The following is a 12847-nucleotide window of genomic DNA, read 5'->3' on the forward strand; positions in this document are numbered from 1 at the left end:
ATTAGCCAAACTAAGGGTGCCATACAATCGCTTAGATTTCTGCGTCCCCTAGTTAGGTTACCTCATCTGGAGCCCAATTCTTAGGGAGAGCCTCCTGTACACCGTGTCTCTTTCGTATGTGTATATATAAATATAAATGAACACAACTGCGCATGGAATCGAGCCCTGGACTTACTCCAAATTCAGGCACGCTGTAACTCCTCGACGTTATTGGCTCCAAATTCACGGGTAAGCTGAAAAACTAAACCTCCATATCCAGCGGCTCCTGTATATATACTTCAGTCCAATCCACTACTTCGCCCCGCTGTTCATCTCGACGAAGGATCCCAGTAATAGCTTCGAAAATCTCAATTGCCAGTGCGAATTTCCTACTCGCCGGCTCTCTCACGAACACAATAGTCTCTAGTTTCGGTAACACATTCCCCCAATCTACCATCTTCCGTTCGATTCCTGTTCCGGGAATTTCGACAACCCTTTGACCCGTTCTTATAGGCGTTCTAGGCCAAGCGATCCGCACACGCTTTATATTCGGAACGCCATCCCCCGCGTATTTCCGCCATATATCCCTGAATAACTGGAAGACTTGATCAAGGATGTTCATGGTGATATCTTCCAACCTTTCGTCTACAAGGTATACCTCCAAATCCTGGGCGTTCGGCGCCACTTTGGCAGTCTCGGCTACATGCTCCTCGGCTTCGAACTCCACGATCTGTCATCGCCCCATAAAAGCCAGGAGTGGAGACGCAAATGTTGGAGATTAGGGAATATTAGGTTGTCCGGGAAGGTTATCACCGCTTTGAAGTCTTGTTTCTCGTTTTCCATGTGTACGTACATTTTCTCGAGTGAAGTTAATGATCCCTCGAGTATTGAGAGTAAATTGGAAGAACCACCGTTAAATACCGGGTACCGACTCTGTAAAAAGCGGTCTCGGGAGTCTGGGGGGTGCACGTCCCCCTCCACGCAGATGATAAAATGTTTGAGAGATGGGAGGATTGGTGGTAGAATAAATTGGAAGTTTGGAGTTGAGTCGTGCACAAACTCTGGTGAGTTGGAGAGAGTATCATCTTTTGATTTTTCTACGATTTCATCGGTTTCGTAAGAATCTTCCACTTGGACGATAGTGACTTCTAGTCGAAGAGTATGTAAAGCCTTATAGTGGGATAGTAAGTTTAGGCCTCCCCTGCTGAATGTGGGGTTGAATAGGAGCGTCCAGATGTAATCGTCAAAAGCGGAGAATTGTCCACGCACTTCCATGCTAGATGTGTATCTAATTTTCAAAGTTGAGAGATTTGAAAATTGGTGGAGTGATAATCCGATTTCTTTGAAGTATTTGAAAAGTATTGAGACGTCGATGCCGAGTGGGGATGGCGTGCTTAGTGTGACATGTTTTACTCTTCCCTTGATACCGTAAAAAGAGGTACCACTCTCTGAACATCGGTAATTTGGGGTTTTGAATGAAGTTAGAAACTCGGGGAGAATAGGGTGGCCGTATTGTAAGTGAATACCGCTGAATAGAAATGGGAGGGTGAGATTTCGAAAGTAATGGGAGCAGAGTGAAAGTTCTTTTAGAGGTGATAAGGGTAAGTATGATATAATTGAGTGCTTGAGTTCTAGCGGTACGTTTTCTATTGACTTCACCGTAAGGATGTACTGTGTTCGGAGCAATGGAAATGTAAGAATTACAAACTGCAAAATTCTAAAGATTAACGAAATCAGTTCTGTGTCCGCCGGGTCCGAGAATGGTATATATATGAGTCTCTCGTAATGTAATTCCTAGACGGTAGAGGTCACCGGGTATTATCTCCTGAATTAGTTATCTTTTCCTGATTATATATGTAATTCAGGGGTATACGAGCATCAATGCATCCGTCGCCCCTTGCCAGTTTGTGATCCGAAATTAATACGCGCGTATGAGGAACAGTCATAAGATTAGTAATCAACAATTTGAGATATTACTTCCTATTTTCGCCATTAATATATAGTGATAGTATCTGAATACATGGGTTTCGGGGGTTGTGTATAGATCTACTGACCATGCGTGGCGACTTCCATAGAAAATTACACGAAGGAGACTCTACCAAATGCCTCCTTAAACGCCTTATAAAATTCTTATACTTCAAAAATGATTCTAAAAACTCTTTAAAGTCTTGGGCGGTAGTAGGTACACAGATTACAATATGGGCGGTTGTCACTCTGTATTTATCTGGCATACTATTCATTCTCAAAATCTAGGCCTTAGTTATGAAGAGCGTGTTGCACTTGTTGCAGTCTGCTCTCCCCTACTCAATGCTCAACTGCAGCTGCACCAGTGGGGATGTCTCGAGCTCAAGCTCCACGCTCTGTAACACAAAGCTGGTAGCGGCCAATCAAATCCCCGTTGGCCATCGGGTTCTGTTGTATTATACCATGATGCCAGTCAGGCCGGTGGGGTCTCGAAGACCAGATCTGCAGAGCCATCTCCCAGCCCCTGCCTCGTTATTTAACACGATAATAATTAAGCAACACCCGATATATCTCGAGGACTCTCCGATTCATGGGCCTGTGTATATATGGAACGGAAGTTGAGAACCGGGTCCAGCAACCTGGCGTGGTCATAAGCAGCTGCGTTTGACCCGACGACCATGACTTTGTTTTTAATTGTCACAAAAGAAAAACCATTAGTGAAGTAATATGAAGAAATCGAGAGAACGATTATCGCAAGACCCCAACCCGACCTAGGTCCCTTACAATGCAGCAAAGTCTATATCAGAAGTACACAGCCTTTTCATAAACTAGCTATGAATGAAGTACTAAGGATTTCTGCCAGTTTGGAAAAAAGTTTTATTTACCGCCATCCTAGCTGTCAATTGTGACTGGTTTCAATGTTTAGAGGAGCGCGCGAACATCGAATACAGTCTAAGAGATTCTTATGTCATTGTTGTATATATATAGGGGCGGAATATACCGTTCTCCAGGAGTATTCCTCCATAGGCTAGGATTATGCGTCTACTATTTCCTACCCCGAGGCTGAGATGTATAAAAGTGCGCGAGCGAGTTTGGAGATGCCGAACGCTCCGTAGGCTAAATATCTAATTTTGACGGATTATGATTGGTCTGTTAAATATAAATGCGAATGTATAAAGGAAAGGCTACGTATATTGTATAATTCATAGAAAAACTTCGGCCTGCAATTATAAAAATATTCCCCAAGGTATTTTATGCAATATATCAAACAATAAAGTCACACTTTACCAGAACTGTCAGAGTCACACAGAATGTCTCTCCTTATCAGTGTCACATAATTTGCTAATAATACCGGACTATACTTTCTCCTACGCACCCTATTGCTTAGCACTTGCATAAAAAGATAAAATTGACGAATTGCACAGTGTTGCAATGAAGGCCGGAGGATAACCACTTCATCGAGCTATTGTGTAGATTACGCACGCATTACTGTCGGGCCAAGTTCAAATCCGCATAAAATCAAGACAAGGCCTCAAGCCGAGGGAGCCATACATAGATACTATCGGCTCAAAAACCTGTGTTTTCAGCTTCTCTTGGCCGCGAATCAGGATATCCTCTCAGCTATACCGATGTGCGCGAGGCAAATGTATAATACATCAGATTAAGCATACAACCTTGCTTAAGCTCGGTTGGGAAAATATAGGCACATAGGCCGAGGAGTTCACGATGATATTGTCCCACTTTGTCGAGAAAATCGCTTGGGCTTCGAAGTTGCCACCACCTGATGCTGGTGGGTCGCCGGCATAGGCGAAATCACCTACTATAGTAAAGGGGGGCACAGATATGAGTTTTGGTAAACGCCACAATAGAGACCTTGGAGGTAATATATTAGCGTCTACCTTCATTCTTGACACGATTCTACAGAAATAACATGACATTTGTTTTACAGCAAGTTAAAAACTCTACACCGGATATCCAGATATACAAGCCTTCAAACGTCAGAGGTTTTTTTTTTGGGGGGGGGGGATAATTCTCCACGTTTTCCGTATCTTTTCGATCGTGAGGGTGCTTTCGATATATCGTCGCACTAGTTGCCGCTTGCAGGAATGCCGCAATTTAAAACCAGCGATGCGGCGGCGTGGTGGGACAAGCTAGCGTATTTTAGCGCCCCCACAGTGGGGCTCTTGTCCCAATCCTGTATTTTCTTACAAGGCACGCCTCCGAGCCGACCGGATATTTTCCTTGAAAAGGGGATAACTTATGACAAACCGTCTTCCTTAGCCTAGGTCATCGGTGCTAAATCGACATACTACATATCTCGGCCCATCTATGTGCAGATATCTTATGCTCTAAAACCCGAATCATCTCGGAATTCACTGTCATTTGCCTGTCCAGAAGAACACCTGCAATTAGTATTGCAAACTAGCGACCAATTGAGTATCATCGTATGAATATAGACAGAGTGACAGCTGTAGAGCTGGGTGCTGTGTAATCCTAGAATTCTTTGCAATGTGTGGAGAGAAAAATATCTGAGCTGAACCATTTTATCGGAGAGGCTAAAACGTTCACAAGCGAGCTATGATAACATACTAACTGAATACTAAGCCAAGCAAGGAACCGAACGTTGACTGCAGCTCTGAATGCAAGACTAGTAAAGTGATCACATTTTAGACTTTCACCGGCTAGAGAGTATCAAAAGGTCCTGGGGAAAGATCAACCCTTGACTAAATATTGGGGGCGGGGTGTTCTGGAACGTAGTTTCTGAGACATCTTCTAGACTACTTCCAAGGGCATCATCTACAAATTCTACTGTGTTGGAATATGTTCATCTACCGTATAGCATTGTAGCTCTAGAGCCGAGACTCATTAGAGCTATAGGAAAAGAAAGATATAGTGGGCGGCGATAAATGGATCCAAGAGGAGGTGGCGATATAGATTGCTGCAGCGCAGCAGCTTCTTGATCTAAAAATAGTTGCGAAAAGACCAACGCCCCTTTCGAGCTGGAATTGTGCCTAGTAAAATGCACGGTGAAGTTTCTCGAGACTAAAAGGCATCGATACCAAGTAAGATAATAGAAACATCTTTAGAGTAGGACAAATACTCCAAAAACCGCGCAGCTAAAAATTGCGGGATCATAGCTTGAATCTCATAGGGGCCTATACAGCGAGGATATTATCATCCAGGATTACCATCACGGCAAACTGCCAAGGGGGACAGGAAAATTCAACTCCAGCCTCCTAATAGCGGTTTTTTAATCAGACGTTACGATAACCACATGTGGAGAAATAACCGTCCGAACCTGACCGGCGTTACGAAAGGTCTAGTGTAATTAATTTTTTAGTTTAAATCAAAATATTTTTCTGACTAAATAATGCATTGCGGGCAGAGAGTAATTTTTGCTCTTTTCTTGTCTTCAGCCTTTTAAGTAGATTTGGTTTGTTATCCTGATAGGTTTATAATTATGGAATTCGAATGTTAACAACAAGATGCAGTCAGTACTCAGAATCCAGGCCGTGGAGATGTATGTCTCGAAGCCGCATGGTTGCCGCATGAACCAACCTCATTTGTGGTATTTTTCTTTTCAACACAAAGCAAAAAAACCTTAAACTTGTCTGTATCCTTCCCCTTTCTGCCAATTCCTCTACTGAAAAGGGAGCCTCAGAGATATAATTCAGGGCGGTTTTTACACAACGTTCCGATTCTATGATCAGGCAAGTGTATGGACGCCATATTTCCATTTCTTGATGGCATCTTTGTCTTCATAATACAGCGATTTTATCATAAGAACGTGCCGCACCTGACTTGTGCTGCTTTGGATTATGCGTGGCTTAAGCCACACCAAGGCCGCTAGCCCGAAATCCGTAGGAGAACAGAACTTACCCTTTCGAGACCCACCGACGGATATATCCTCGTGAATTAAGACGGATTCAAATTACTAGCGGCTGACTGAGACTCGGAAGTTGTGGAAATGAAATGGGTTGGGCTCCAAACCAAACCTCACCTGTACGGCATGTAAGGCGGCAGCGCAATCAATCAATCTCACCATGAAGATATAAAGAAAGGATCCCCGCCGCTAGAGGGTGTTTTCCCCTTCTTCATCGTTCAGGGCAATTTCTGTTCAACGGCCAATTTATTTTAGCCTCCCATTGAATAGGTCCTATGTACAACTATTACGAAATGAAGTATCTCATTACTTTCGCTGGTCTCGCGACCGTTGCATCTGCGGTTGTGATCACAAGCGTCAATCCCAAATGCGACTTCGATTATTGCCTTAGAAGTTAGTATAATTAGAACTCCCTAATATTCCTATAGGCAGAACTAACCATAGGTGCGGCGTACGTTTAGATATCATTGCCACTAACCTCCCAACCCGTTCCGGTTTCGCGGATTGTACTTCTTACCTCCGAACTACCATTATACCCCCTTCAGTGTAAGATAAAGCCAACTTGAACCTTCGTTAATGACTTTTAGTCTAAATTCCTAGCTAATACTTTCAATATTACATAAAGAACGACAACCGAAACAGAACACACACTCTTTACAAGTACTGCAGATACCACAACTATAACCATCACCGAGAACTTTAGCGCACCACCTCCAGTTGTTACACAAAAAAAGCGCGCTATCGAATATTTCCAGCCAAATAAAAAAGGTCTCAAGAAGATCAAAAAGATCAAGCGTGACGAAGAACCAGCTTCGACAACAATCACAAACACACCGCCAGATTATATTGTCAAGAGCTGTACCCAGCTAGGTACTAGGCTCGCCACGGATAGATACGTTAGCGCCTGTAGTTGTGTGGGAGTCACTGCCGGCGAACCATTAATTCTGGCATCGGGTACTACAACTGTAACAGAAACGCTCCCAAGTCCAGGGACAACGGCAATAGAAACTCCCACAGAAACAGAAACGGCGTATAAATTGAAGGCTTCGATCAGCGGCCCCGCTTCCGCTAATGGAGGCAAATTCCTTGCATCGAGCTCTTATCCTGCTGTCACCGGAACCCTCGTCGCCCCTACTGCCAGTCCCATTGCAAATGCTCCTGAAATTATTATTGGCCCGAATGGAAAGACCACCATTGACGGAAAACTCCTTGTTGCGAGACAGTCTGGAGCGTCAGCTCCTGGCTCCGAGAACGCTAGTTTCTTAGAATTGATCACTGATCCTGGTACTGGGTCAATACCCACGAACAATTTCCCCGTTTCTTGCAGCATCAACCCCGATTCCAGCATTTCTTGCAAGTCCCCCAGCACGACCGATGGTCCACTAGATAGGACAAGGCTGTTCCTTAGCCTCACTGGTGGCTCCAGCCTTACTTTCCGAATTCTCAAAGAAGGCGCCACGATTCCGGTCGGCTATATTGAAGACTTCCAAGTAATAGCTGTTGCTCTGAGCTAAGGTTATCAGATCAATATGGTAGCCCATTATTTAGTTACTAAGCTTTGTTTAACTGCTAGTATTTCATGACAAGAGGCTAGCATACTACATTGTCGTGTACTCTACACCTTCGGTCGGGGACTTAATATGGATCGATATACTCGGATGACTGGGATAATATGTACTCCTAAAACAAACACATTATAATATGACCTTTGAATGAATCTCATATCTTGACCATCTCACCATATTGATAACTTTGAAGACAGATTCATAGCAACTGCCGCCTCCATTGATTTTATCGGTTTCTCAGATGGAGATTTGGTGCCTGAGCATAATCGCCCGGCCCGGATATCTGTGTTACCGAGTGTCAAGGTATCTACTAGTACACGCCTGCCAAATCGGGCAGTTGTGTGAAATCCTGGACAGCGGGCATAATGGATATAAAATATGTAACCGCCGCCTTCCTTGTCAATAAAACTTCCTTTCCTGCGTTGGATTTTAAGCAAGGGGGCTTACGAATTAACACGTATTTATAATGCATCCGTTTCTCGATTCAAAGGGTGAAGCCATTGCCGCCTTCTTCGTTACTGGGAGTATATATAGACTAGCCGTCATACCCACGACACCTTGTACACGGTTATCGACAGTTTGACTTTAATCTGAAATAATGGCGTTATCATTCGCGTCCATCTTGTTGGGTTCTTCCCTGATACTTCAGGCGTCTGGTACACCGTTGCCCACTTCAAAATGTGTAAGTATTTTTTAAGTCCCTAAGATTTCAACTAGCTCCTTACTCATATTTGCTATCGCCACAGTGTAATCTCTTAGATGCCGAGTTTCGAGGAGGAGAAAAAGTGGTTTATCCACAGACTTCAGAATACGAAGTACTAAACACTTACTTTGGTACGATTGGATGATGTCTCGTCATTCTTGAAATACACAGCCATAACTAACATAACTTTTTTTCTCTTCACTAGCTCCAACATCCCAACAAACCCCTTCCTGCATCTTCACCCCATCCGATACCTCAGACATCTCCCGCGCAATCAAGCTCTTCACCCGCCATTCCTGCAAATTCGCCATCCGTAGCGGCGGGCACCACTACAACGCCGGCTGGGCCTCCATAGACAACGGAATCCTCCTTTCCCTAAGCAACCTAAACAAAGTCGTCTACAACCCATCTTCAAATTCCGTATTCGTAGGATCCGGAAACCGATGGAGAAAAGTGTATGACATTGTCGAACCGCATGGTGTCACCGTTGTTGGTGCTCAAAACTCTGATGTTGGAGTCGGAGGGTTTTTAGTAAATGGCGGGATCAGCTATTTGGCAGATCAATATGGGTGGGCTGTTGATAATGTACGAGATTTTGAAGTCGTTACTGCGGAGGGAAGGGTCCTTCATGCGAATAGGTATGAGAATAAGGAACTTTTCCGTGCATTTAAAGGTGGTTCCTCGAACTTTGGGGTTGTCACTGGGTTCACTCTAGACACCGTCAAATCGAATCCTGTCAACAGCGCATACGTAGGATTTCCAGCATCCTCCTATGACGCATTCATTAACGCAGCTTATCAATATTGCCTGAAAGGAGAGGACCCAAAAAGCCAAATACTTTTCATTTCTTTTCTAAGTGTTAAGAATGGAGCCTTCTCCGTCGAGAACGCAGCCAGTCTGATCTATACGGATGTCATGGATTTATCCAACCCTCCAAAGGTGTTGGCTCCATTTATGGATGGGACGATTCCTTCTTCCGGTGCCCAAGTTATGGGGCGAAATGGAACTCTAGGTAGCCATGGCCATTTTCTGGCTGAAATCCAAAAGCCTGGAGGCCGTACTACTCGGCAGACGATATCGATTCTTCCTGATGCTCGTCTGTTGAAGCAGTTTCAGAGCATTTGGATTAAAACAGCGGAAGAATATAAGAATGTGGAAGGTTTCAAGGCGGATTTACTATTCCAACCTATTGGGAAGAAGTGGATTGTAGCAGGGAACGCAAAAGGTGGTAATTCGATGGGTCTTACTGAGCCGGTTATCATTCTGTGGGTGCAGCCGCATTGGACGTCGGCCATGGACGATGAGACGATGGCAGATTTTGCCACTAGGGTTATTACGCTGTTTGAGAAGGTGGCAAAGGATGCTAAAAAGTTGTCCAACTTTGAGTATTTGAATTATGCAGGGCCTAAGCAAAGCCTTATGGCGGGTTATGGCACGGAGAGTATTCGACGACTACAATCCGTTAAGAGACAGTATGATCCGAGAAACGTGTTCGGAACGCTATTGCCAGGAGGACCCAAAGTTCCAGGTTTATATTAGCTTGCATGGTATCAATGAGTGAGGGGGCAGCTTTCAAAAGAGGAGCTTAACCGGCCGGCTCCCCGAAATGAGAGCTATAAAATCATTCCATTTGTACATACATAAATACATACATACATACATACATACATACATACATACATACATACATACATATATATATATCGATATCCATGTATATAATCTCCAGGCATCCTATATCCAGTCTAATCCACATCAAACTCCAATCTCTCTGCTTTATACCGTTCCGACCAAAGACATTTTGTTTCACACTCCCCACCCACCCACTCAACTCTAACTCTAATGGCCTCCATCGTATCCGTTCCACCACACCTCCACTTGGGCGTACTCCTCACAAACACCACTTTCTCCAGCACCCTCGCATTCTTTGCCCACCCTTTCACAATACCCTCCAGCCGCCATGGCGACAAAAACTCAGATCCATGTTCATAATCATAATCTTCCGGCCAAAAAGTTCTTATATCCTTGACCTTTTGAAACAGTGAGATTGAATCGTAATGTTCGACGTATACCAATCGGTTTCCAACAAACATTTGATGTGCGATGTAGATAGCCAGATTTTCGACATTCGGGAATAGTTTTACTAATGGCTTAAATAACTTTGCACCGTCGTATAGGAAATGAGGGTGAACTCGGAGTGTCTTGACATTTGGAAATTCTCCATCGGGGAATCCGTAGTCTTCCATACGTCGGTTTCCGTTTAGCTGTACTATATTTAAATAGACACTTTTCAGTGTTTCCCTGGCGGTTAGGACACTTGACAATGGATATAATGGTCCCAGAGAAGTTTGATATGGTGCGTAATCGAAATATAATTCTTCGAGATTAGGTGGGAAGTAGTTCCCCACCAAGGGGGCGGGAAGTGAAATTCCATCGACATTGGCCGATGGGAGTTCAAGAAAGTCCCTACTTTCTTTATTTAAATACCCCCGTGTACTCTCTGACGGGCGTAGACCTATTCCGCATCCTAGTACTCGTATTACTAGGGAAACCTGTTTTAACGTGTAATACGCCGGACCACCCTCTCCCAAACGGCGAAAAATCATGTGAAAAAGCCGCTGGCAAAAGTCCGGGTAATATTCCAAGAAATTGGTAGGAACATTGATCCCGAGGTGTATTTTTGCGAGGGAATTAAAAAGGTGGGCCGATTCAGTGAATACTCTATAGCCTCCAATTATGTCATTTATACTGCTGGTGGAGGCGTAGAGTGTTGTACGCTTAATATTTGAACGGATATGAGCCAAGGGGCCTTCATCTTTGAAAGCGAAGAATACGGTTATAAGTTCGGTTCGGTTAAGGTTTGATTTGATATGATCGAAAAGTATTGGAAGCGATTTTGTGCGGCAGGGTCTAGAACACAGGGAGAAGTTCTTGAGGTCCTCGAGTGGCAAATCTGAGAGGATTCGGAAGACTAGTTCTGTTGGAAGGAGTTCGACTGAGACGACCGCGGGTGGAGACATTTTATGGTAAGTGATAATAAGTTGGGAGACTACAGAGTTCATAAGAAAAATCGGGTTGAGGAGCTATGCAGTGTCATTTTGATGAAGTTCAGACACCTTGAACGCCCTGCATTGTGATCCTACTATGGTAGTTCGGTTCTGTCAGACAATAGCTTGGAGCTCCAAACCCCTGTATCCCTGTTAGTTGAACAGGGTAGCTTTATTAGCTGAAAAGACCCCGCTCTCGAGGTCTCGGAGCTCGGGTGCCCCGGCCGCTCTAAACGTCTAGAAGGGCCTCAGACGATTGAATACAAAATCTAGGAGCTGGCTGTTCGTATTCTCGGCGGAGTAGGTGTTTAAATTTTCGCCAGACTATAGTCCATCAAGCGGTAGTTTCCCCGCCAAATAAATCTCCGACCATTTTATCTCTCTCCCTGACCCGGTGCTAGTGATCGAACAATCCACAGCCTCAAACCAATCCTCCGGCGTCTCTTTAACCAAGACAACTGTTTCTAATTTAGAAGATTCATTCGTCTCAAACCATGATCTAATCCTTCTAGTCCGACCATCCTCTCTCTCAAACTCCCCACCTACTGTAAACCATGGAACTCTCATCTTTTTCAAAGTCCTCGTCCATGCACCCACGATCCTTCCATAAGCTTTTATTGCTTCTTCTTCCCAAAACCCTCCTTCGGACCCTTTGTCGACATACAGACTCAAGTTCTCCACGTTCGGAAGTCTCGTTTCCAGCTCGTAGAAATAAATTAGAAAGTTCAAAAAGTCGAGGCATATACCCAAATCCGTAATTCGTGTCAAATCTATTCCTTCTGGGAAAAGCGGTCGGTATTGCCCCCTATCTCCGTGCAAGTCTAGCCAAATTCCCAGTTTTTTCAATGTAGCCGTGGAAAACCTTGTGAATAACTTTGGATCAATAACATTTTCACGAGGTTCTGATCGAAAGTCGAGATCGAAGTATGCTTCCTCGAGTGCTTGAGGACATGGAATCGTATCCGGCGTTGCATATTTAAGAGCACTTTCTCCAGGGTTAAGACCCATAAATATTTCATCCTCGTCGGATAGAGACTCTATCCTTATAGGCTTCGGAAATACCACTGGGTCCGTAAAGCGATACTCTGATGTTTTGACGTGTAAAAATTTGAGTGTTCGATAACTTGGGCACGTTTCCATAAGTCTTGAACAAGCGCCGTTGAACAGACGCGTATCGAATTCGTAACTCGGAAAAAATGCACTCGCCGAGGGACTGTAGTAAAGTATCTTGATGCTATTGAGAGCCGGAAACAGAGGTAGAAGCGATACCCAACCACGATAATAGGTAACGATGTTATTGAAACCAGGTAGATTCTCGGTATCAATGGTTACATGACGAACAACATCCTGGAGCTTATGCAGACTACCCTCCGGATTAACGAATGCTGCTCTGATTAGATCCAGACGAGCTGTGGGTGTGGGCGTGATAGCACGGTCTATTGTGTCGTTGTAGACATATGATAGATTAAGACGGCGGTAGAGAATTGGGAGACTGGTTGTGCGGCAAGCCTTTGAACATAGTGAGAATTGCTTGACTTGTTTGATCTCGAGATGTGATAGTATTGAGAGACGGAGCTCTAATGGAATGGATTGGATGTTTGGGACAGCATCTGGTCCGCTAGCCTCGATCTCGGATATTCCCGATTCATCCAACGTCAGCTGTTGAAATGGGGAGCATGGCGGTGAGCTAGCTTCCGACATCGAG

At 44.3% G+C, this 12847-nt stretch overlaps 5 protein-coding genes across 5 annotated transcripts; 2 read left to right on the forward strand and 3 right to left on the reverse strand.

Annotated features, from left to right (window-relative positions):
- Window positions 1-241: 241 nt before the first annotated feature.
- Window positions 242-1254, reverse strand: DFL_007904 (uncharacterized protein; the record flags this gene model as incomplete). The annotated part of the gene is made up of 2 exons (XM_067637557.1): window positions 242-709; window positions 901-1254. The coding sequence occupies 2 exons, from the start codon at window positions 1252-1254 to the stop codon at window positions 242-244; spliced, it is 822 nt and encodes a 273-aa protein (XP_067489062.1).
- A 4848-nt stretch (window positions 1255-6102) lies between these two features.
- DFL_007905 (uncharacterized protein) lies at window positions 6103-7341 on the forward strand (the record flags this gene model as incomplete). The annotated part of the gene is made up of 3 exons (XM_067637558.1): window positions 6103-6220; window positions 6289-6373; window positions 6453-7341. 3 exons carry the CDS (start codon window positions 6103-6105, stop codon window positions 7339-7341), a joined length of 1092 nt encoding a protein of 363 aa, XP_067489063.1.
- Window positions 7342-7990: 649 nt separating this feature from the next.
- Window positions 7991-9634, forward strand: DFL_007906 (uncharacterized protein; the record flags this gene model as incomplete). Its single annotated transcript, XM_067637559.1, has 3 exons — window positions 7991-8074; window positions 8139-8226; window positions 8301-9634. The coding sequence occupies 3 exons, from the start codon at window positions 7991-7993 to the stop codon at window positions 9632-9634; spliced, it is 1506 nt and encodes a 501-aa protein (XP_067489064.1).
- A 206-nt stretch (window positions 9635-9840) lies between these two features.
- DFL_007907 (uncharacterized protein) lies at window positions 9841-10341 on the reverse strand (the record flags this gene model as incomplete). The annotated part of the gene is made up of 1 exon (XM_067637560.1): window positions 9841-10341. The coding sequence occupies one exon, from the start codon at window positions 10339-10341 to the stop codon at window positions 9841-9843; it is 501 nt and encodes a 166-aa protein (XP_067489065.1).
- A 1125-nt stretch (window positions 10342-11466) lies between these two features.
- On the reverse strand, window positions 11467-12843 carry DFL_007908 (uncharacterized protein; the record flags this gene model as incomplete). Its single annotated transcript, XM_067637561.1, has 1 exon — window positions 11467-12843. The coding sequence occupies one exon, from the start codon at window positions 12841-12843 to the stop codon at window positions 11467-11469; it is 1377 nt and encodes a 458-aa protein (XP_067489066.1).
- Window positions 12844-12847: the final 4 nt, after the last annotated feature.

This window comes from Arthrobotrys flagrans (assembly GCF_004000055.1).
Source record: "Arthrobotrys flagrans strain CBS H-5679 chromosome Unknown unitig_8, whole genome shotgun sequence".
Taxonomy (NCBI): domain Eukaryota; kingdom Fungi; phylum Ascomycota; class Orbiliomycetes; order Orbiliales; family Orbiliaceae; genus Arthrobotrys; species Arthrobotrys flagrans.